Source organism: Gopherus evgoodei, chromosome 8 (genome assembly GCF_007399415.2).
Source record: "Gopherus evgoodei ecotype Sinaloan lineage chromosome 8, rGopEvg1_v1.p, whole genome shotgun sequence".
NCBI lineage: Eukaryota > Metazoa > Chordata > Testudines > Testudinidae > Gopherus > Gopherus evgoodei.
Genome location: NC_044329.1, coordinates 89338923 through 89363936, shown reverse-complemented (window position 1 = coordinate 89363936; position 25014 = coordinate 89338923). Strand labels below are relative to the sequence as shown.

At 41.3% G+C, this 25014-nt stretch overlaps 1 protein-coding gene across 5 annotated transcripts in view; it reads right to left on the bottom strand.

Annotated features, from left to right (window-relative positions):
• Positions 1–25014, bottom strand: part of SLC44A5 (solute carrier family 44 member 5) — a 203196-nt gene that overhangs the window by 127988 nt on the left and 50194 nt on the right. Inside the window, exon 1 of one of the 5 annotated variants that reach the window (XM_030573386.1) lies at positions 23039–23482. The exons of the other annotated variants lie outside the window; for them this stretch is intronic. Coding sequence (XP_030429246.1) covers positions 23039–23060 — 22 coding nt within the window. The 5' untranslated portion in view covers positions 23061–23482. Of the gene's footprint in view, positions 1–23038; positions 23483–25014 lie in introns of those variants that run through there. 5 annotated transcript variants of the gene reach the window in all.

The window sequence follows — 25014 nt, the reverse complement described above, 5'->3', positions numbered from 1 at the left end:
TCATCATTTGTATCCTGTTACTCCATAATACATGCCGATAATGTTTAATTTTCCACAATGATTACATTTCCAGTTCATAGGAGTCTTCGTCTTAGCGTATGCACAACGTGCCGCAGGTGGCATATGACCAGATTCATTACCGAATTTGGACCACTGGTTGGATCATAAGCTTTCCCAGCTCAGGCCAGGTACTGATGGGGAGTGCGAGTTGAGTACTGATGTCCCTCTTCATAGGAGTGAAAACATGAAAGTGACTACATGTTTTTACCCATTTTTTCCCCAATCATTTTTAACGCAGTGACTGGTTTGAGAATGCAGCAAAGAATCCTGTGGCACCTTACAGACTAACAGGATTCTTTGCTGTTTTCACAGATCCAGACTAACACGGCTACCCCTCTGATACTTGGTTTGAGAATGAAATCTCAAAAACCAAAAGTTTCAAACCAACCAACTTATTCTTCTTATCTGTACATCTTAATCTCTCTACATTTCAGACTCCTTTCTTCGCATTACATGATACGAACAGCCAGTTCTTGCTATCATTCTCTTGCACAGCATTAGCACATATGTGTACTGCTAGCTGGCATTCCTCTGCATCTTCCTTTTCTTTTCTTCAGAGATTTTGCCTTTCTGGGTAGAAATCTTCTCAAAAGGAAACTTGTTGAGAAGAAATAGAACAAGCCAAATTTTGCCCTTACTTAAACCTATCGCACAAGCATGACTAAAAGCAGTGCAAAACAATTACACAGAGAATGACTAATTAATCCTTCCCATAGAACTACAAAATAAAAACTCAAGTTTATTTAAATTAAAGTTAGTACAATTATATCCTCTTATAAGAATACTAGAAACTATTAGAAAAAGATTCAGAGAAGGGCAACCAAAATGATTAGGGGTTTAGAATGGGTCCCATATGAGGAGAGATTAAAGAGGCTAGGACTTTTCAGCTTGGAAAAGAGGAGACTAAGGAGGGATATGATAGTGGTATATAAAATCATGAGAGGTGTGGAGAAAATGAATAAGAAAAAGTTATTTATTTATTCCCATAATATAAGAACTAGGGGGCATCAAATGAAAGTAATGGGCAGCAGGTTTAAAACAAATAAAAGGAAGTTCTTCACACAGCACACAGTCAACCTGTGGAACTCCTTGCCTGAGGAGGTTGTGAAGGCTGGGACTATGACAGGATTTAAAAGAGAACTAGATAAATCCATTAATGGCTATTAGCCAGGATGGGTAAGGAATGGGGTCCCTAGCCTCTGATTGTAAGAGGGTGGAGATGGATGGCATTACCTGTTAGGTTTACTCCTTCTGGGAACTGGCATTGGCCACTGTCAGCAGACAGGATACTGGGCTGGATGGACCTTGGTCTGACCCAGTATGGCCATTCTTATGTTCTAACACGCTACACCAGGGGACGCAAGCTTTCAGAAGCGGTGTGCTGAGTCTTCGTTTATTCACTCTAATTTAAGGTTTTGTGTGCCAGTGATACATTTTAACGTTTTTAGAAGGTCTCTTTCTATAAGTCTATAATATATAACTAAACTATTGTTGCACGTAAAGTAAATAAGATTTTTAAAATGTTCAAGAAACTTCATTTAAAATTAAATTAAAATGCAGAGCCCCCCGGACCAGTGGCCAGAACCCAGGCAACGTGAGTGCCACTGAAAATCAGCTCATGTGCTGCCTTTGGCACACATGCCATAGGTTGCCTACCCCTGAACTACACAATCATTTGAACTGTTGCTTTGCCTGGATAGCTACGAAATACCACTATATCTTGCATGCAGATCTGTGTCTAGTAAATTCATCATAACAGTCTGGACAGCTTTCACATTGCACAAGTCTTGCTGATGGCCTGAAGGATTTCCCAGACGATCTAAAATGCTTTATCATCCCTGTACTTTTCTTAGGGAGCCTGATTTTTTGAATTTGCAAATGCGATTTCATATGCACTCACATGTGCACAACTGTATGCCAAGTTTTGTTTCTGGTTACTCTTATTTGTTACAATATTTGTTACAATAGTACTGACTATTTGCATATGTAAATAAATCTGCTTGTGCCCTCTCAGTGATTGTACATGCAAATTAGGAATGCAATTGCACATGTATTTTTATCCACAGCTGTGCACAATTTTCAAAATCAGGCTCAGAAAACGAAGGACCAATCTTAAAGGGTAAAAAAAAGAGGGGGGAAATGACCTACTATTAGATAATTACCATTTCAAGATATTTTTATAAGCAGGTGGAGTTCTTTAAAAACAGAATTACCACCATACAGGCAGATAATGGCTCCCTGGAGATGTGTGAATTCTTAAGTCTATTGTTCTTTTAACAGATGTTCTTAAAAGTGAGGGCAACTGTATTAAAATTAATGTCTCTATAACACATACAACCTGCATGAATATGAGCACTAGCATTTCTGAATAGTCCATGTGCAGCACATTGTCTGTTACAATGAACAGTGCACCAGCTCTGAATGGTTGTGCTTGAACTGCTAGGCATGTAGTTACAAGTGGAGCTTGTAACATTATGTTAATTTGTTCTAATATTTTAATAGGCAGCCATGTTAGAACACACTCTACAATTATTTTGCCTTCATCTCTGAAACTATTGCCGTTTATTGTAGGATGTTCTGTGCAGTCTTATACTAATAGCAGCCCTATGTGGCTAACAGTGAATATATTCACAAAATGATAACACAGGCTGATTTGAATTAAACATCTGTTTGATCAAATAAAACCTTTAGAGTAACGCTCAGAACTGAGCCTTTATTCTAAGGTTTTCCATTCACTAAACACTAACAAAAAACAGTTTCAATCTACTTTTTCTTTTCCCTGTTATAAAAATTCACCCAGAACCAGAAGCCTGAATTTAAACAGAACTGTGTGTTTTTAGAAATGAGACACGGCTTGTGAAAATTGCCATTCTCTGGCTAGGCAGCCCCTGAGAGTGTAATTGATGTTTCAGACAAAGTTGTATGGCGTAGTTAGCCATTCAACTTTCAGCCAGGCTCAGTGACTGTGGCATATGAATATTAAAAGATAAATACTCCAACATCGCTTAAGTTTTCTTTCCGAACAGGAACATTTTAGCATTTTATAACAGAAACAACTACCAAATTACCAATATCATGACGTTTAGGAAATAATGTCATTATACATAAAGTCTTTAAAAGCTCATGAATGGTGCACTCAATACTAATAGAGCCCTTTCAATGCATACAGTGCACACATACCTCACACAGAAGGATCCACATTACCTCATACCAAGTTCACTGTGTGAGCTATAATCTTACACAAAGTCAGCTGCTCTTCTAACAGCAGATGCTGTGTTACTTATTTAAGCATTCATTGCTGGGTGATGATCTATCTTCTTTTTGACATCAGAGTAGATACACTACATCTATTTTATAATATTCAGGTGTTCTTGGAAGCAAAACACTTTGCAGATTACATTAGTGTCTGCTTAGTGCAACATAGGGCTTGTCTGAACACAGTTTTTGTACTGTTATATAGTTTAAAAACTGAGATTGAAAGCAATACACTGCCCTAGTATTGTTGCAGTTTAAAGGTGCTTATATCAGTATAGTTTATTCTCAAAAGTTTATGGGATTCTAAACTGATATAGTAAGAACACTTTAAAAAAAAACAAAACTGTACGTGGTCCAGCCCAAAGTTGCATGGAATTAGTAAAGAGAAAATTACACTCACACACACCCGCCCATGTTGGCTGTTTCTACACTATGGAACGAATGGAAAGCTAAAGAAATCCTGTTCAAAAGAGCTGCCTACAAATCCAGCCCAGTTCTGTTCCCTTTGTGGGATTTCTGCTTTGACTTTAGTGGGAGTGATATCGGACACACAGTCAGATCAGAAATGGATGAAAATGCAAAACTGGGATCCTAATTCAGATGTTTGAGAGACCCAAAATGTGGGAATTTGTCAGATCTGAGGTTCTGGTTCAGGCTCATGACTGCTATTATCTAGGCACAAAGAAAGTCTTTCTCCGAGTTGCCATAACCACTTCTGACAGCTTCTCCAAACTTTGTACACAAATGACATGAAAAGTCCAATCCCGCTCTCACTGAAATCTAATGGCAAAACTCGAATTAATGTTAGCAGCTTGAGATGTGGCCTGAGTAAAGATACACTTCTCAAAGACAAGACTTGCAGTGGAAGAAACCTCCAGAGAACAGACCAACAGGTTAAATCTAGAGTGGGGAAGGAGATTTTAAGAATAGTTATTCTTTTATGCAACAATTAAAAGATATTTTAAATGAGCTACAAAAAGATAAGATTGAAACAAAACAAAAAAAAAGAGACTGCTGGCTGAAACTACTAGGACTACTTTATTATCTTAAAAGTCTTAATATTTGCTTGGGATACCTAAAGATCAAGTTCTACTTTAACCTCCAACTTCTCCCTTTAAATTGGCAGATTATACACATGTATGCAGCATGAACATGGAGATATGGGCCAAGCTCATGTTAGTGCATAGTTAAAAAAAAAACCAGAATCTCATGGGCAGGTAGGATAAAAGTATAACTTGAGTTCCTCTCTCTCTCAACAGTTGACCAGGTTTAAACCTGAGAAGTGCTGCTAGTCAGTGCCAAAGTACTGAAACTAGCAAGAGAATTTTCTAGAAATCAGTAGCAGAAATAAACGCAGCAAAATGGGCTCTTATAACTGTCTGCTGAATCTGCAACCATATATTTTCCATTGGAAATGCCCTGCCTTCGAAGGTATTTTTAAGAAACAGAACTTCTTTAGTCGCATATGATAAATATCCCAAAGAAAAACTGTAATTACAGTGGGTTATGTCAGCACCCAAGTAATTTCCATCTTTGTTTGCAAGATCAGGGGGAGGAATCTCTCTCAGAGCATATGCAATATTCCCAGGCATTTGATGGCATCATTATCAGCCAGATGGAGAGCTGGTAGCCCTACATCGAAATAAGCCAGTGGACACTCGTCAAGGATATGCGACAGTCTGAAGTTGACCACAGCTGCATCACGGGACATTTGAAAACATCATGTATACAGATTGGCCACACAGTTGCCCTGTCCTATTTGAAACCAATTCAGAGATGCCTTGGCAGATCAAAACCTGGGGGACAGATGGTTGGGTCAGTGACGAGCAAGTGAGTAACAACTGTCATTACCAACCACTAGTTGTACCAACCAGATGACCATAAGGGCATCTAGAAGACAGGTGGTAGCTGGCTGCTGTTCTCATGGATCTTGGACAGCAGCATGACAGAGGCCTTCTAATGGCGAATATGGCAAGGTACTACATTACTAAGTATTGGCAGCCATGGTAGCAATGGAGTTGCATGCAAAGTCCTAGTCACGTCACTTTGTTGAGCTCTACGTCAACCAGCCTCATGTGGGACGACTGACACCAGACAGGAGCGCAGTATTTTGCTGTTGAATAGCAGAGAGCAAAGGCTGATGTTCTAAGTGCCCAGGCGCTCACACCCCAGGTTCAGCCTGCCAGCCAATTTTCTGAGCAGGTTGTTCCGAGTGCTGAATTTGGCTGACGTCTTCCTCAAGTGGTTGCGGTACATTATGACCTATCCAATGTCACACCGAGGTGAACTGGGAGACCGAATCTGCCTATAGCCCCAAACAAATGTAGCAAAGCACTTAAGCACCTGAGTAACTTAAAGTTATGCATGTACTTAAGTGCTTGGAAGGATTGGCATTTGTAAGAGTAAGATGTAGGATGCCCTATGGGATATAAACTAAAGGATATTTTAGCTTTAATTGAAGTTACTGCTAATAAAGGACCCAATCCTGGGTGCCTGCATCCTTAGCACTTTTCAGGAGACACTCAGCACCTCGCAAGATTGGACCCTAAGTGACTGATCATGCAACCCAGACTCAGACTGGTTTTATTGAGGTCAGAGCGGGGCTACTCAGATCAGTAACAGCCGCAAGATTGGGCACCAAATAAGTACTTAAGTAAATGAGAGATCAGTAGCTCACTACCTCAGCCTGACCTCTTGGGATCTTGAGAAGGTTGCACATTAAAATAAAGTTTGGTAGCCTCAAGTGAAAATTTGTCTTCATTACTAAATCATCACAATGCAGTCTCAGCTCTGAAAAGCCTCTGGGCTGAGACAGCAAAGGGCTTTGCCAGTTTGGGTTGGCAATGTGGTGAGGGGAAGCTTCCACATTGCCTGTGTATGCTAGGCTTTCCTTTCTGATCATTCCACTTTCTTTTCTGATCATTCCACTTTCTTTAAAAAGGAGAGGAAAAGCAAAAACTCATTCTGGACAGACATTAAGTATTGCAAAGCGTTCAGTAATCTATTCAAATCTTTAAAAAAAACCACTATTAGCTAACAATTTTACAGCCATCCTATTTTACAAACATAATTGGTTTCTGTATATATATTTTTTACAACTGCAATTAACAAGCAGGATTTTCTTGGCTGTTACACTGGAATATGAGATATTAACACCCCAGGGTGACATGTGTCCATGTGTTATTGCATGATAACATTTCCATCATCTGTACCTTAGCTACAGACTACACGCTTCCTTTCTAACTCTGCTCAAATGACTGTTCTGTTAAGAATGCGTTCCCTTGTTAAAAAGCAGATCTCCAGGGAGTTTCTCTGATGAAAATATAAATAAAATGTGTGAGGATTTACAATTTATGTTCCAGTAATCTGTGTCTCCCAACATCACATGCACTGTAATCCCTTTCCTCCTGTATCATATGTCCTGTAATCCTCCTCATTTTCCCAAATCATATGCCCTCAAATCTGCCTCCATTTTGAATCTCAAACTCTTCTCCTCCACATATATATTATAATCCTGCTGTGCAATATGTGCTGGAGGCCTGCTTGCAAGAGAAGAATTTTATAATTGTTCTATGAGAATTAATGTATGATTTGATTTTATCCTGTCAGCCACCCTTTCTGAATAGCAGAAAGGAATGACAGACCAGAACAATCCTTATGACTGATTATGGTCACCCTTTTGTTTTAGGATAAATTATAATGTCTACTACGGTTTCCTATATGCATTAGGCACTCTAGGTAAATATACATTTCTTGGTTTTAAGTTTTAGAAAGTAAGAGACAGAATCTTGTATTGTGTTTATGTTAAGGAGATTAGAGGAACGTTGAAGGCCTGGGCCTCCAATGTAAATTGTTCTGATTATAAGATTTAGGAAGGCTTAATCTACAATGCCTTTTCTTGCTCAACATAAAAATTGCTGTATACCATTAACTGTAAAAGACTGTGTGAATGAGGAATGTATGCATCAGGAAAAAATAAGGTGTGAAAGCCATTGTTATAGCCAGATGGTCAAGGAAGAAGGAGTGAAGAGAATAAGGACACCATCAATGCACATCCATAATGAAGGAAGGGCAGATTGACAACCCTGAGGTAAGGCTGGCACCCCTAAAGACAAAACAAATTAACTGAATCAAAACCAGGACAGGATGTCCCTCTCGGAGGTGTACTGGAACGTTTACATCAGAAGATAACAGAGACAGACAACGCAAAATCCATAGACTTCAGAGAAAAATAGACTACAAGTACAGAGTGCGTTGCCATGGGGTTTGGGTTTGTCTTGCCACACTCCAGGAGCATCGGATCGCGACTGACAGAGCCCGTCTCCCCTCTGTGACGACTCTGGCTGGCCACTAGATTGATCCAGACTCTGGACTGGTAACTATAAACATCAACTGGCAGGGGTGTGTGTGTGTGTGTGTGTGTGTGTGTGTGTGTGTGTGTGTGTGTGTGTGTGTGTGTGTGTGTGTGTGTGTGTGTGTGTGTGTGTGTGAAGCATATGCTAACTGCTGTATTCTCAATAAATGCGGCGTTTTTGGCTTCTCCTCTCTAAGATATCCGTGTGCTTTGTATAGCATAACATGCTCCTGCATCATGGATTTTCATTTTGCTCAACCTTATAGGTAACTGGTAATAAAAGTGTGTTATGTATCTAGTATTCATAGTCCTCCTGGTTATATGGGCTGTAATTTAATGTCTGTTGTGGTGCTATTCATAAACCATTCAAACTGTACTTTTCAGCTTTAGAATACCACTTGATTGAATTACTATTTTGTATTCAATTTGGTGTTTCTTTATTCTGTGTGGAAATCACTCATAAGCATTTTTCAGCACATTCAAGATAATGTGAAGTTTACAGTAACAGTAGTGCTTTACAGAAGGTATATCAAAAGTTCTTATAACCAGAGAGGAATATTTGGAATCAAAGCCTTATAAAAAGTAGCTTTTAAAAACAGTACTGAAACTAAGCCCATGAAAATCAATACATCATCTTCCATGGGAATTCAGTCCCTCAATACCAGCTAGCTGCCATAGTATAGCTGACTACCAAGCCTAGACACTTTTAGTACATGTTCCAGACCTGAAGAAAAGCTCTGTGCAGCTTGAAAGCAGGTCTCTCTCATCAGCAGAAGTTGGTCCAACAAAAAGACATTACCTCACCCATCTTGTCTCTCTACCAAGCCTACAGCACTGATTTTGCTGACTCACAAACTGTTCTAGCAAGTCTATTAAGGATGCAAACACTGCAGACCAATCCAATTCCAGAGATACCCAAGCAGGATTCTAGTATTGTCTCATATGCTTAAGACAAACCTGCCTTTGAGGAACTTTGAGTTACTTCCTCTTTGATGTTCTCTGTTCTGGGGCTCCTATACTGCTGTAACCATAAGATATATTAGCTGTGATACTAACTGGTTTAATTTTATCACACCAGAGTAAACTGCCTCAGAAGTCGGATTTGTGGAAGGTCTATTATTTCAACAGTATGAGCATGCACCACACCACCACAATTGTTCTTTACATCTGTAGATTTTACTCCTCAAAATGCAAAAATCACAGTTTAAAAAGTTAAAACATTAATTAAGAGCAATGATTGTTACAACTGATCCCATCTGTAATAAATATACAAACCATTCATATCAACTTAATCAGGAGTATGAACTTTAATGACTTCCATCACAGTAGTCTATGAGGACAAGGGAGCAGGAACTATAGATTATTAAATATGACATTCCCTTCAGGCTGGATATGACAGGTGTAAAAAATATTTTAACAAGGCTAATAGCAAAGCATTAAATGAAGCAACATCCTGCCATATAGTAAAGTAGTAACACAATGGACAGGGCTTTTTTAAAAAAAGAAAATTATACATTGTTAAATGGAAAAGTCCTAAATAACGTTCTATATGGCTGTAAAAAATTTCTTTAGTGGGAGCCCAACATAACCTACAATGAGAGTTTTACCACTGATTTCAACAGGAATAGGATGTAGCTCATTCAGTTTTGTTATTACACTTTCTTCCAGAGCAGTGAAAAATGAACCATGCCCCAACAAACCAGTGATAGGCAAAGTGTTGTAAGAGTCATTACTGCCTTAAGCATACTACCAAAACTAAGAATTTTAAATTAATATGGTTGTGTATTTTTAAAACTACTCTGTCAATGAAAAGGAGAGAGTAGAGAGGTATAATAATCTGAAATTAAACAACTTCCTAAAAAGGCATATTTTAGGGTTGCCAACTTTCTACTCACATATATAACTGAAAACCCTTGCCCCACCCCTCCACCAAAGCCTCGCCCCTGCCCTGCCCCTTCTCTGAGGCTCTGCCCCTGCTCACTCCATCCCCCCTCCTTCTGTCACTCGCTCGCCCCACACTCACTCACTTGCTCATTTTCACCAGGCTGGGGGAAGGGTTTGGGGTGTGGGAGGGGAGTAAGGACTCCAGCTGGGGGTGCCAGTTCTGGGCTGAGGCAGGGGGTTGGGGTGTGGGAGGGGTTACAGGCTCTGGGCTGGATGTGTGGATTCTGGGGTGGGTCCAGTGATGAAGGATTTGGGATGCAGGAGGGGACTCTGGGCCGGGCTTAGGAGTTCAGAGTGCAGGGGGACTCTGGGCTGGGGGTGCGGGCTCTGGGGTAAGGCTGGGGATGAGGTGTTTGGGGTGTAGGAGGTGGCTCTGGGCTGGGACCGAGGAGTTCGGCAGGTGGGAGAGGATTAGGGATGCAGGCTCCGGGATGCGCTTACCTCAGGCAGCTCCCGGAAGCAGCGGCACATCTCCCTCTGGTTCCTACATGGAAGCATGGTCAGGTGGCTCTGCGCACTGCCTCATCTGCAGGCACCACCCCCACAGCTCCCACTGGCCACGGTTACTGACCAATGAGAGCTGCAGAGCCAGAGCTTGAGCGGGGGCAGCATGCGGAGCCCCCTGGCCACCCCTATGCATAGGAGCCAGAGGAGGGAGATGCCGCTGCTTCTGGGAGCCGCATAGAACCCTGCTGCACCACTGAACAGACTTTTAACAGCCCAGTCAGCAGTGCAGACCGGAGCCACCAGGGTCCCTTTTCGACCAGGCATTTTGGTCAAAAGCCGGACACCTGGCAACCCTAGCACATTTAGAGCAAACAAATGGATCTAACAAGTGAACGAAATCATTAAATCTTGAATTTGCTTGTTGCCTTACTGCAAAACTCATTTTCCCTAATTTGAAAAATAGATTAAAATATGGTCCTCAAATATTTTGAAAATATTTTCATAGATTGGTCCCTACTCTTAATGCTTATGCCTTGTGCAGAGTACATTATCTTCTGACATTATACTTTCATTTTTGAAACTCAGTTTAATTGTTAAACTTAAAACAATAATTAGAAGCATCTGGGATATGAAACTAGAAAGGGACAATGCACTAGAAAAATGTTCTGTTGGGAGTAATCCTGCCTTGTCAGGCGGAGGGAGGAAGGGAGGGATGAAATGACCTTGTGAAGAGGCCTATGATTCTATACTATGGGAGACGAGGAAAATGAAATAAAATTTCTTGAAGTAATACAAACATATCCTGAGGGTGAATGCATGGCTATGTGGATGGTGCCGCTAGGAAGACTTCTGCTTCCTCAACCACGGGATGGTGTTCTGAGGACAGCAGAGCAGAAATGGAGTCCTCCTATCTAGGAAGTGGAAGAGCATCTTTGGATACAGACTATAATGCTGTGTGTGTGTGTGTGTGTGTGTGTGTGTGAGAGAGAGAGAGAGAGATGTTTTCAGAATTCTTGGTGTTCTGAGAGACGTTCTTGAATGAGAGAGAATTCTGAGAGCACCCAGTAACCAGCAACAAATTCTACAGTGCAGGTCATCACTTCTTCCTTAATTTACACCTCTAGTTCCAGCCACCCCATAGTTGGGACCATGCTGTCCCCTCCTCGTAAGAGGGGTCAGGGGTTATAAAAGGAGGGGGCAGCTCCCTGCTGTGCCAGATGTAGGAGCCCTGAATCCCCTTCCTCAGCTCCCTTTGGGAATGCTTTTCCTTTATATACTTTTCCAATCCATTATATCCGGTGATGGTAGCCCTTCCATACCGAGTGCCTGCACTAGACAGCCACCACGAGCTTTATGTACTAAATTGCAACATTATAACCTAAAAACCCAGCCCCATGCCACCGGGTCCCAAACTCACTCTGTCAGTGACGGCAGAATTCCTTCCCAGGCCTGAAGGAAGGACAAGAGACTAGCGTGATACCCATAGTGGATCATGAAGGAACCCAGTCCTTTTTAAGACTTCATGGGTGGCAGGGTGGGTGCTGCCAACCTGGTCCAGCTGAAAGAGGTTTCTCTGAGACTGCACAGGGTACAAATACCATCCCCTCTTCCAGTCAGCTCACAGGGGAGTGCCCCTCCCCCCCAAATCTGGTCCAACGGCTTCTTTCTCCTACCCAACTCTGTCCAGGTAAACTTTCTCTTTCCTCCCTCTCTGCTACCAGTTGCACAGGGAGCCCTTAAAGGATCAAACACTTTTCTTCCAGCCAGCCAAAGACCCACTTCATACACACTTCATCACGTTTTGACTAACACTGGGCTTCAAGCCACTGAATTTTAAATCCATATCAAAAGCTGAGGTCAGGTTGCCAATTTTGGTTGGATGTATTCCTGGAGATTTCATCACATGACATAATCTTTCATTAAAGATTAAACTTTAATTCCTGGAGACTCCAGGACAATTCTGGAGGGTTGGCAACCCTAAAATGAGGTCGTGTTTAGATTCAAGCCCAAATCTAGTTTTAACACTAGATTCTGTTCTAAGTATAGTTATGCATGAATGCCATTGACTTGCTACAGATTTAAACCTGTTTATCTAAGAGTAAAATTTGGCCCTAAACTTGTTTAATTTGTTCATGAAACGCCTACTGGTTTAATTAAGTTTGTGTAATTTCACTCAAACAGACTATACATAGTCATCTCTACAGAAATATCAACTAGGACTTGTTCAGTTTTTCTGAAGAAATAGAGTAGTATGAATTAGAGCTTAGCTCATTGCTGCTCCATGTCATTAAGACCAAATGTTATATTATATTATATATATTTATTATACAATCTGTTTACTGCTTCAGTCGAGTGCTCACAGCAAAAGCCTTTAATTAACAAACCCCCAATACAACATTTTAAAATATAATCTAAAATCAGTTTGGCAGTTATAACTAAGGACTTAATTAAATGAGAATGTTCCAGCCAATTCCGCCCTCTTTGGACAAACTTTCTGGCTCATTTAGTTATTTTTGCTTCATTTCATGTTATTATGGAAGTACCTAGAGACCCAAGCTAAGATGGAGGCCCCATTATGCGATTCATTGCTCAAAACACACACAGTGAGTTCAGGTCCCAGCGAGCTTGGTATACTATTAGAAACAGTGTACTCAAATCTCCCCGTGTGAGTTATTTTATTTCGCATTCGTGTTGCAATATTTTGAAACATCACTTCCACCTAAGCCCTTTTGAAATTACAGCACGTGTTAAGTAAAGTGAATCTTTACAGTTCCTCATGACTCTAATAATGTAATACAATATTATTCTTTGGAAATAGCAAGGAAAGCCCTTGACATTTTAGAGAGCTGGTGAGTCAGTGTACGTTAAGGACTGGTTGGCAAACTAAGGAAGTTTTATTGCTATTAGAACGGCGAGAGGGAATATAAAATAAATAATTCTGTGCTCTTGAATATTTTTAAATTATTTTTCTTTCTTTAAAAAGAAAAATGTAGTGGTTATGGAAGCCCTAGAGACTGAAGTCCTTTAGTTAGCCACTTAAGAGAGACAACAAAGGCAGCTGCAGTGAAAGCTATCCCACTCTGTCCAAACAATATGATCCCAACATGATCTGCAATGACCACTCTAGAGTTGAGGCCTATTCAGCCTTTAAGCATCTGGCCCTAAATCTCCATAGAGAAGCTAGTTGGTATAAGTCAGCATAGATCCATTTGTTCAATGGAGCTTCACTGATTTACATAGGCTGAGCATCTGGACCTTAAAAGTTAGTCAGACCATTGTCATAAGCACTTTTTTTTAGTTTAATATGCTTTATTCTTGATAATGCTGTTTACATATTTGCATACTATGTATTCTGCAGTAATGGTCACGTTTCTTTTGTAGCTGATGGTGGCTTTAATGTAAAGGATATATTTCTACTTCAGTTCTAAAAGATGAGAAAATGGGCGCAGATCTGTTCCCACTGGAGTAAACGACAGCCATGCCACTGACTTAATGGGAGCTGAATTTGGCCCAAGATGATAGCTGACAAACTTCAGCTGTCTCACGAACTCCCACATTCTGTCAGCTGTTTTTTATAATAAAGAGTGGGAGTTCTTAGAGAGGAACTTGTACGCATGTAGCCATCAGTATACACAGGGATAATTTCAAGGAAAGATGTAAGAAATGTCTGATCCGTGTAGAAAAAAAACCCCAATTTTGATTATACCTAGTGTTAGAAGAAATCGAATTTGCTCTTTAAGAAAATGACTCAGGAAGTGTAAAACTCAGGCTTGCCCTTTTCTGGTTCCCAAAGCTTTTGCTCTACTATAGCAGATCTGCTATGGACTGGCCCTCTGAGGGCCTTCACTACCATTTATCCCAGTGGGACCCGAGAACATTCAGAATCTTACAGTATTGAGCCTTCTGTGCAGAAGGATTGTCATATGGTTAAGATACAGGACTAGTAGTCAACAGATCTGGAATCTGTTCCCTACTCTGCCACACACTTTCCCTGCATGAACTGGATAAGTCACTTAATTGCCTCATGCCTCAATTTCCCTATTTAACAGATAGAGATAATACTTTACCTCTGAGAGGTGCTGAGCACCCAGAAATTGCCTATAAATAAAATATTAAGGCAAATTATACTTTCTGAAACTTTCAGCAGTCATGCAACAATAATGTATTTTAACAGCTGAGATTGTTTAAATGATCTAGCCACACTGTAATGTAGTCTTGCACTGTTCATCACTATTTCACTACTGCAGGAGCCCTAGCAGAACATAATTCCCATAAACTGCCATTCACAGAGTCCAGGGGACGGACAAGGGGAACTTGGGGTTCAGATTGATCCTATCTTTTGTAAGGCACCAAATCACATTTACAAGTATTGCCAACAACTGCAGCCGGTCCATCTGGCTCTAGCTGGTTTGTTTAACATTTCACCCAAATTCCTAAGCCCCAGAACACTTTTTACTAGCTTGACCTCATAGTTCATAGAAATTACTTAAGTTGAAGTGTGCTGGCACTGACAGTTTAGCGTATCCTCCCTAGGATGTTGTTCTTTCTTTCAGAGGACAAACTACTGTGGCTGCAACATGCTAATTATAACTGCATTCAAAGAGAGTATCCATGGAAACAAGGAGTGACAGAACAGTCACTGAGATGGTCTATTTTGTACCAGATATGAGGGGTTAAGAGAGTCAATGCAAGTCTGATTATCAGAAATCCTGGCAACAGAAAAATAAATATTGAAATAAAGAATCAGCAACAAACGTATGCAACATAAATTCTATAACTTAATTGAAAGTTACCTGTACATTTAAAGACCATCCAGTTTTAATTTTACAATCTAGAGAACACTAGATCAACCAGCCAGCCTTTTTCCTTTCTTTTCTTTTTTAACTACAATTCTATTCTTCCTAAACGGAAATGTGTGGGAGGAATAAAACTTTAACATAATTGCATATAACTCTAAGTTGCTTAATCTTTTGCTGTCCTCAGCATTTTATTGATTTTTAATTATATCTTAAAGCATGGATCCTCTGTGTAAAAACAGTGCTTTCTTAATCAACAAACCTGTTCCCAAGACCTAATGTGTATTAGAGTCATAACTACCAACTTCAGTTACAACAGTAAGTTTTCACTCCTGTCAGCGCTGACAAGCTGAAAGAAAGGCGGATGCTAATCTTTCTTAAGAACATAAGAATGGCCATACTGGGTTGGACCAATGGTCCCAATGGCTTCTGGGAGAGCTGGTGCCAGAAGCTTCAGAGGAAATAAATAGAACAGGTCAAACATCAAGTAATCCATCCCCCGCTGTCCACTCCCAGCTTCTGGGAGAGAGATGCTTAGGACACCCAGAGCATGGGGTTGCATCTCTGACCATCTAAGCTCATAGCCCTTGATAGACCTATCCTCCAGAAACTTATCTAATTCATCTTTGAACCCAGTTATTGTTTTGGCCTTCACAATATCACCTCGGAATGAGTTCCACAGGTTGACTGTGTGTTGTATGAAGTATTTACTTTCATTTGTTTCAAACCTGCTGCCTATTAATTTCATTGGGTGACCCCATGAATTTTGTGTTATGGGAAGAGGTAAATAACACTTCCTTATTAACTTTCTCCACACCAATCATGATTTTTATAGACCTCTATCATATCTCCCACCCTTAGTAGTCTCTTTTCCAAGCTGAACAGTCCCAGTCTTTTTAATCTCCCCTCATATGGAAGCTGTTCCATTTCCCTTAATCATTTTTGTTGACCTTCTCTGTACCCTTTCCAATTCTAATATAAAACTTGGCAGATGTATATGCAAAGAGAATGGCTTACTAAGTGCCAATGAGTTATACATGTGCAAACCTGCCACAGGTATCACTAGGGACCTAACAGAAAGAAACAAAGTTGCACAAGTGTAAGGGAGGATCTAATCTGGTCTACTTTATTATTAATGAATATTTGCAGGACGCAATGGACCCAGCTTGACTCTCAGATCACAGTTCTGTCAGTGATATATTTATATCAGGGCTGTCAGTGATATAAAATATCTATCCCTTCAAAATATTTCCTCTTTAAACTAAGCAGATTTGCTCTGGAAGTCACTGAGATACAATAAACATGAATCTTCACAGTGGCATACTACAAAAGCATATTATCTTTAGGAAACAGATAAATATCCAGATCCCCAATTCTGCCACCACTTGGGAAGAAGAGGAACTTTATTTATGTGAGCACACCAAATGGATTGCTTCCAGGCAACTCCTTTTAACACCCCATGATTTTCTTTTGCAGGAGGGCTGAAGTTAGAGCTTCAGTATAGCTGTGAATGATACTGTTTGTTTATGTTTATTTATTTCCAGTTTAAATATTTCCCCAAACGTCTGGTTTTTGTTAAACTAAATACACACAAATTAAAACATTACAAACACATTTTCCTTTGTATCTGGACAAATGTATGCCAAAGTCTAATGTCTATTTCCAACATACTGTACATATTTAAATAGCATTTGGAGTAAAGTTGTAACACCAAAATATGAGAAACAGAGAGAAATAGTCAATTTTTCCTGTTATGCTTATTAATTCTATGCAGTAATTCAAATCAGCACTTTTATTAATTACTACTATTCTTGCCTGAACTCATTTCACATCTTTTCCTTTTCCTTCATTTGTAAATTTTAAGGTAAATGTACTTAAAAACTTACATATTTCAGAAGCTATCTGTATCTAAAGTGAAATACGAGGTAGAAAAATGTATTAGGTGTCTCAGTCAAAAACCTCAACCCAAAGGCCCAGATTTCATTACTCTTGAGGTATGTCTTGGAACCTCACTTGGTCCTGTCCCACTAGGCAAGATCAAATCGTGTTATAATCTCATTATGGAACAGTGTTACCACCCACAATTATAACACAGTGTAGTCCTGTCACGCAGGCACCACCAACCTGTGTTATGACTAGACCCCCTGCATGGCACGGGTGTGCTATATCAGTGCTCCCTAAATGTTATTCAGGCTCTAGGCACATTTCCAACAGTAACCAAGAAACTGTTATACAGCTGCACTGCACAACATGGCTCTTCTGGCAAGAGATAACTTCTGCTGTAAGTTTTTAAGTAAAGGCTCTGTTAAATAATTCTCCCATCTGATCAATTGTTGTCTTAGTCAGAGGCCATGGCTCCGAGAAACAGATGCCAATGAATCATGCTGCTGGTGTCTGAAGGAACGCTTAATAAAATTAGACTTACTAAGAAAAATCAATTGACTTGTTTATAATGTTTACACACAGACACACACATAAGATGCATATGTATATAAATCCCATACCAACCCCTCCCCTCTAAAACACACTTCAGGTTAAAAAGCCAAGCACTGAAAATTAGAGAATGCCGCAATTAAGGTTGTCTCTGCAATTTTAATGTAGGCTCCCTTATGCATATGCATTTGATACCATCTTTAAGTACATAATATTAACATATCATTTTCCCCCACAAGACCCTGCTTCATTTAGTTCACCAGATGGATGGTACTAAGCAAAGGAGGCAACTGTTGCAATATTCATTTATGATGCAATTCAGGAAAGCACTTTAAAATTAAGTATATTCTAAAAGTACATAATTGAACATGCACTTAAACAAGTTTCTCAACTGGGTCCTAAATGCATGGTCCCAAGTCTTATCTGCTGTACTGAATTACTAATTTCCTCATGGGCTTTCTCATGACTCTCCTCACAGTGCTATCTGAGTACATCACAAACATTTGTGAATAGATCTTCACAAGTGCCAAAGAGGCAGAGAGGTTTCAATATTCCTATTTTATAGAGAGGGAAGAGAGACACCGAGATGAGGGATAAAACATGCAAAAGTGCCCACTAATTTTGGGGTGCTTCAATCATTGGGTTCATTTTTTGAACTAATTAATGTGCAATATGTTAGCAAGCTTTAGAAATCACACCTCCATAGAGCACATTACCCCAGGCAGGCAGAGTGGCACAAAGTGGACTGAGGGGTTGAGCCATAGTCCGTTGACATTAGTTGGAGTCTATTAACTTGAATAGGCTTTGAATTAGGCCCTTAGTTGGGCTGAGGATCTAGGCCCAATGGCAGAGATCTAGATGTGACAGTCAAGAGACTAAAAGTGGTTCATGAAACCATAAGGCCAGATAAACTCACTCGGAAATTGAGAGGATCAAGCTAGGCCCTGGTGGACCTAGAGAAAGAGACAAAGACAGGAAATCTAGATGCAACACAGAGAGAAAGCCCAGGTCTACACTAAAGAAAACTCTACAGGAGTAATCAGCAAGCTAGGAAGGGAACCAGGAAAGAAGAGCTTCCATGATGCTCAAGATGGAAGAAAATAAATGAATGGTGGTTGTCTGTAGCATCTGTAGATACCTCATTCTATGAAAACTAACACAGATTTTTAAATTAAAAATATGGTATATAGATAGCAGGATTGTTATTGATTTGTATAATTATAGCCCCCAAAATGTGTTGTGCAAACACAAAGGAAAGCAGAGTCCATGCCCTCAAGCTAAAAGGATTTCACAATTCCATCCACCCATGGAGATGCACAAGAATCACATTTCTTTAATACATGGTACAGTATATGAATAAACCCAGCATTCGATTATTTGTAATACTCTCTGTAATCAGTTTAAGAAGCTAAAAAACCAAATAAGGTATCATAATTAGCTTCATAACAGCATCTTAGAGACACTAAAAAGCTGAAGTGTATATTACAACCAAGGTACAGTACATTAAGGAGCCAATCCTGCCTTTAGATATCCAGGCCAGTTTCTATCTTTTTCAGAAGGAATTGCAGTGTATCTGAGCACAAAATGTTTTTCAGAAAAACTTGAGAGCAGACGGAGAATTCACAGTCACATATGCAAAGCCCCTCATCTCAATCAGAAGAATATTCTCTCAAAGATTTCAGATCACATTCTCCCCATATTACAGCCTCTTTGTGCTGTTCTATCAGTAGACACCGGACCTAAAGCATGCTAGTGACAGGAAATTAACCTTACTGTAGGGGGATGCTCCAATGGCATAGAGCTATATTGCAATGGCTATGCCATCCCCTATCCCTGCAACAATCCTAGGGGGAAGACTAGGAGAAAAATGTCATGACAGGGACTTCCCTACACCCCAGTGATCAACCACCACTGTATCTGCCCCTTGTAATCAGCACAAGTTAGAGCAGCCTGTAGGCTTACTTACACTGAGGGACCAGGCTGGTACATAGCTTGCTTTGGATTGTGGAGGCACAGTGGTGGCTTAGAGACATTTCTGTTTCAGTCCTGCTTGAGCTGTGCTCTGCACTTATTGGCTGCAGTCAAAGATCTAGGCCATTAAGATTTGACTTAATAAATGAATAAAACCACTCAAAGTCACTCCCCAACAGAAACATTTTCTATGTCCAAGAAAACAAGTTTGATACAAGTCAAAACTCCTTTTCATTTCCTGCTAAAATATAAAGCACCAGAACTCTGACCTGCCAATCTGTGCATGTGGGTTGTAAGGAATGGTATTAATTGAAACTGGAGTGTAAATCTTTTGTTTTTTCCAGCTCTGTAGATCACTTTGGTCAGAGCATGGTCTAATACAATTTCAGTATTAGAAACCAGGACGTAGGAAGTCTGATCTAGTGGGCAGTGCAGGGGTGCAGGTCAGGGAACAAAAGGGAGGGATCAGGGCCAGAGTCAGCTGCCAGGTACCAGAGCGAGGAGACTGAGCTAGAGTCAGGACCAGGAATCGAAGCTAAGGATTGGCACCTGGATCTGATACCAAATGCCAAGGGTTGAGCCAGAGTCAGAGCTGATAGGGGCAAAGTGAAAGGCCAGGAACTGGAAAGGGGTAAAGATCAGGCATGAAGCAGGAGCAGAACAGGAATCAGGAACAGGGTGGGATTACGATTGCAGGAGGCAGACAAGAACAAGGTCCAACACGGTGGCGGCAGCAGCAGGAGGAAGTCTGCAGAGTTGTTCGGACAGCCCAGCCAGGTCACTTCCTGGCTTAACTAGCAGTGTGGGCCATTCAGATGGCCGCAAGCCTGGGGTGTGCTGATACAACTTCCTGTGGGGCCTGACTGTCCAGGTTTTGTGAGATGGTGCTTTGCACATCTCCCTTGGTGGTGAGGAGGGAATGTCAGAGATCCAGGACTCCCACAACCCTGGGTTCTTTCTAGACGTGCACCTTCGGATCATTACACCCAGTTCAAACAACTGGATTATCAGTGTAATTTGGATAGAAACATTAACACAGCAGCAATATGCAGCTTTACAATTGACAGAGAAGCCTAGACAGTAGTAGAATAAAATATTTTAGCATATTTGCTTTTTTAAAAGAAACATGTTAGCAACTGACATGGTGATATTCAAACCCTAGGTAACGACTGGAGCTAGTCAGGGAGTACAAAAGTGATTAACAAGTATATCCCAAGGAATCGTGGTGAATGCACCCCATTGTTAACCCTAAAGTTGTGTTAGTCATTGTCCATGTGCGTTCAAATGGCACCATTATCTTCATTCAAACGTTCACTGCAGTCTACTTGTCTGTACCGTCTGGGGTTTCTCTCTGTTAGAGCCCAACCCCTTTGTGACTTTTTTGTGCATCTCTTCCTCTGGTTCTGTGAGCATAATGCCAGTTCCTTCTGGGGAGCCATGACCTAAGCACAGAGTCTCACCTCCTCTTGTCTGCACAAGAAAGTTGCACTGGTTTAATGTACATCAGTTTTTACACCAATTTAGTTAAATCCCGTGTGGACACTCATTCTTACTCCGGTTTAAGAGTAGATTATTACAGTTTATCTTAAATCAACATAAACTAAACCATACCGAAATAAGCCTGTTTTTGTTGTTACTCCTCGATCTCTAGCGTCTGTTTCTCTGCTGACAACATTCATTAATCCCAGAGCTTTCACAAATCTTAATCTTCAGGGAAGAATCCGCTTAGTATTAAAGGATGCCTTCTAAATTTTACAAGTGAGTTCAGAACACTGCAGCAAGTGTTATCTTCCATCAAATATATACGAAAGGGCCAACATGGGGAAATTATTATTTTCGCCACAAGGTTCTCTGCCTTTACTGTATTTTCATAAAATGAAAATAATCCCTGGTATTCTTCAGAGTCTGAAGTTTATTTTATTCAAATAAAAGCTCTTAACTGATATTATTTATTATTATTATTAATAATAATAATAATAATAATTTGCATTTGTATACTCCACTTATAACACAGTGTAGTCCTGTGTTATAGGGTCTCAAAGGGTCTGAATACACACAGGTAGATAAGCATTGTTATCATTTCAGGTAAACTGAGGCACAAAGAAACCAAGGAACTTGCCCAAGGTTAGCAGCAGGTGAGTGACTGAGATCCTGCTCCAGTAAAGCATGTAGCTTTAAGCACGAGTAGTCCCACTGAAATTACAGATGTGCTTAAATACTCTGCTGGACTGAGATCAGAGTCAAAAAGACACCGTTCCTTCTTCTAACTGCTGTACCACGCAGCTCCATATTAGAAGTAATACCGAGGTATTTTACTGGAACTAGTTTGTCTTCTCTAGTCCTGCCTGTTTTCCTCTTCCTTGATAGAGCTGAAAGCTTGCAGCTGAAATTCTTTAGAGGATACCCAGGTTGCCTGATACTGCCTAGAAGCAGATCTCCATGCACTTGGGGGACGGATCTGCTCTTCGCATGCTTGCTTTCCAGACAACAGCTGTCCATCACACCAAGACTTGGAGGGTAACAGATATCTCTATGGATGTGTTATATTTCAAGATGAGTCAGTGCAGCTGGCATGTGAAGAATTAACAACACCGATTATCATGTGACACATAGTCTCTAAAGCAATACTTAAAAATATAGCAAAAGAATTCTCTCTCTCTCCTTTGCTTCCTCTCTGATGTAAGATAATCACATTAATCTTTTTCTTCTACTAACAAGAGTTTGATTTGAAGATGGATTAGTTTTTATAGTACCTAATTTGGTAATTCGTATTTGCAAACGCTCATATATCAATGCAAAAAAACCACTGATTGTAATAACTAAGCAGTTCATTTCAGTATGTGTATGACAAAAACAACTAGACTTTTGATTTAACTGTCTGATTATGAATAAAGGCTGATTGGCCTTGAAGTAAATATACTGAACCAAACAAACTGCATCAATCTAGGAAGAAGAGCCTAAAGTATTAGAATAACTTGGAGGCAGCACATTGGGTAGGTCTGAAAATTTTATGTGCACAGTTTGACAAAGAGAATTAGAGTTACAGTTTTCATCATCTGCAAAATAGCTTTTGCATGACTGAAGAGGAGCAGTGATCTAACTGGAAAACAAACCCATGTTAGTATTATGAGTTTTTCAGTCTCTCAGTAAGAAATATGCAGTTCAGCGGCTTGACACTGAGGACCTGCAGTACCATGCAGTGTATCAGAATTTAAGTCCTTTGTTCCCCAGGCTAGTAGAGGTTGGAAGCCACAAGAAAACTTGGGGATAGGAAGGAAGAAATGTGTGCTGCTGCCCATCAGAATGTGAGCCTCTGAAAGGAGTTTTTCATCAGACCCGTTGACATATCCAGTACTAAGCAAAAACATTCACATCAGATGAAAAACCACTGAAAATGAGCCTTGTGTCACTTCACAAACTTTAGCTCAGGCTTACTAAGGTTTGGCACATATGATCTGTGGCTGTTTCAGTGACTCACCAACTCCGCACCAGCTGCCCTCACTCCTGACCCTCTTCATAAACTGAACCCTGCAGGGTTTTCATAACCCTAGTTACAAATGAGGCTAGTACCAGGCAAATAGAAAGGTCAAACTATCAACCCTAGCCACCCTACCATCTTTGGCCAGAACATATTAAAACGTCCAGGCACTTTTCACAGCTCAAAGTTCCTATCAGTTAAGGTACCCAGGGCACGGACTTTCTTGAGCAGAGATTTTTTTTTCTTTTTTCTTTTTTTGTGGAGACCCTGCCCATGCCCCCCCCACCCGACCATGTATACCTTTTCCTGGTTGCTGATCCATCAGTAGCTGTCTCCTCTCTCTTCTTTAGCTGTCAAATGCCACTTGCTGTAAGTGGATTGTGGTTGAACAATGAAACTTATTGGCTATCCCAACAGAGCTGTGTACTCAGAAAGGAGGGGGAGGTGCATGAGAGATAAACAGAGAAGGGAAGTGAGGAAACAGGAGAGCTACAGAGAAAGGAGCCAACATGAGAGAAGAATAGAGGGGGCCAAGGATCCAAAAAATGGGAAAGGGTAAAAGACAGAGCCAGCCAGAAAAGGGTGGCAGAGCAGGATGAAAGAAGGAGAAATGAGAGGTGACGAGAGCACCAGTAAAAGTGGTGTAGCTGCCCTATAAAAGAAGCAGACCTACAGAAGCACACATTAATGAGAACAGACAAAAAGGAAAGCTGGGTCCAGAAAGAAAAAATAAAAGGAAATAAAGGAGACACAGCGCTTCTAAATTACTGAGTTTGAACATAAACATATTACCTCTTACATCTTTGCAATATGTTCTTGAAAGATATCCCACAGTTCTGCTAATTTAGGACAGTATCTGGTGCTGCTGCTAATTGGACTTGGTTTAACTCTCTCTGCCATATAACTAAGTCAGTGGGGCAGGCAGTGTAATTTTAAAATTACCTGCTACTGCAGCAGAATTTTTTTTTTCCGAATTTCATGAGGGTTCTTTAAATCTCACTCTGACAGTGATTAGCACTAAAAGTGATTGTGACAAAGACAACCTGCTCCCTTTATTTAGTTCATTTGTGATTTAACCTAGCCTCTCCATAGCTCCCACTCTGTAAAAACCCAAATGGGAGATGCTACCCTTTAAAATGAATGAAAAAGAGTTTAGCACAAAAATATTCTTAGAGAGCGAGAGCAGGAAGCTTGAAGTGATATGTAAATTAAGTTTTTGTAATATGTTTAAAGTTCTCCACAGCATTAGATTTTTATTTATTAACATTGTTTATTATTATCCCCGACATTAAACAGCAGATAGTAACTAACAGCGAGAAACACCAAGTGTCAGATTCAGCCTCGTTACACTTACATAAGCTAGTGTAGACTCAGATTTGCAAAAGCACCTTAGCGAGCTGGACATCTCACTCCCATAGTCTTTCAATGGGAGGTGGGCACCTAACTCCGTTAAGTGTTTTGAAAATCCTACTTTGGCAGAGGGGTCTGGTGATGGAAAGTGTGCTCCATGGGAGCAGGATGCAGTTGCTCACTGGGTGAAAGGGAGAGGGCAGTGAGTCACTTTGAAATTAGGAAGGACAAATGATCAGGACAGGTGGTGAGTGCAGGGCCAGTGCAATCATTTAGGCGAACTAGGCGGTTGCCTAGGGCGCCGAGATTTGGGGGCGCCAAAAAGCACCCCCAAATTTTTTTTTAAATGGTTGACCGGCCGCTGCTGCTGGGACAGAGAGGCAGCCGGCTGCCCAGGGTGTCCCCTGGGTCAGGGCGCAGCTGCGGCAGCCGGCAGCCCAGGGGGTCCCCCCGGTCAGAGCGCCGCCGTGGCAGCCCGCAGCCCAGGGGATCCCCTGGCCCAGGGAAACCCCGGGCTGCTGGCTGCAGCGGAGGCGCACTGACCCTGGGTCAGCGCGCACCACCGCAGCAGCCGGCAGGCCAGGGTGTCCCCTGGGTCAGCGCGCCGCCGCAGCAGCCCAGAGCCCAGGGGATCCCCTGGGTCAGCGCGCCGCTGCAGCAGCCCAGAGCCCAGGGGATCCCCTGGGTCAGCGCGCCGCCGCGGCAGCCCAGGGGATCCCCTGGCCCAGGGAAACCCTGGGCTGCCAGCTGTCACGGAGGCGCACTGACCCTGGGTCAGCACGCACCTCTGCGGCAGCCGGCAGGCCAGGGGCCCCCTGGGTCAGGGTGATGCCGCAGCAGCCGGCAGGCCAGGGTGTCCCGTGTCAGTGCGCCGCCGTGGCAGCCGGCAGCCCAGGGTGTCCCCCGTGTCAGTGCGCCGCCGTGGC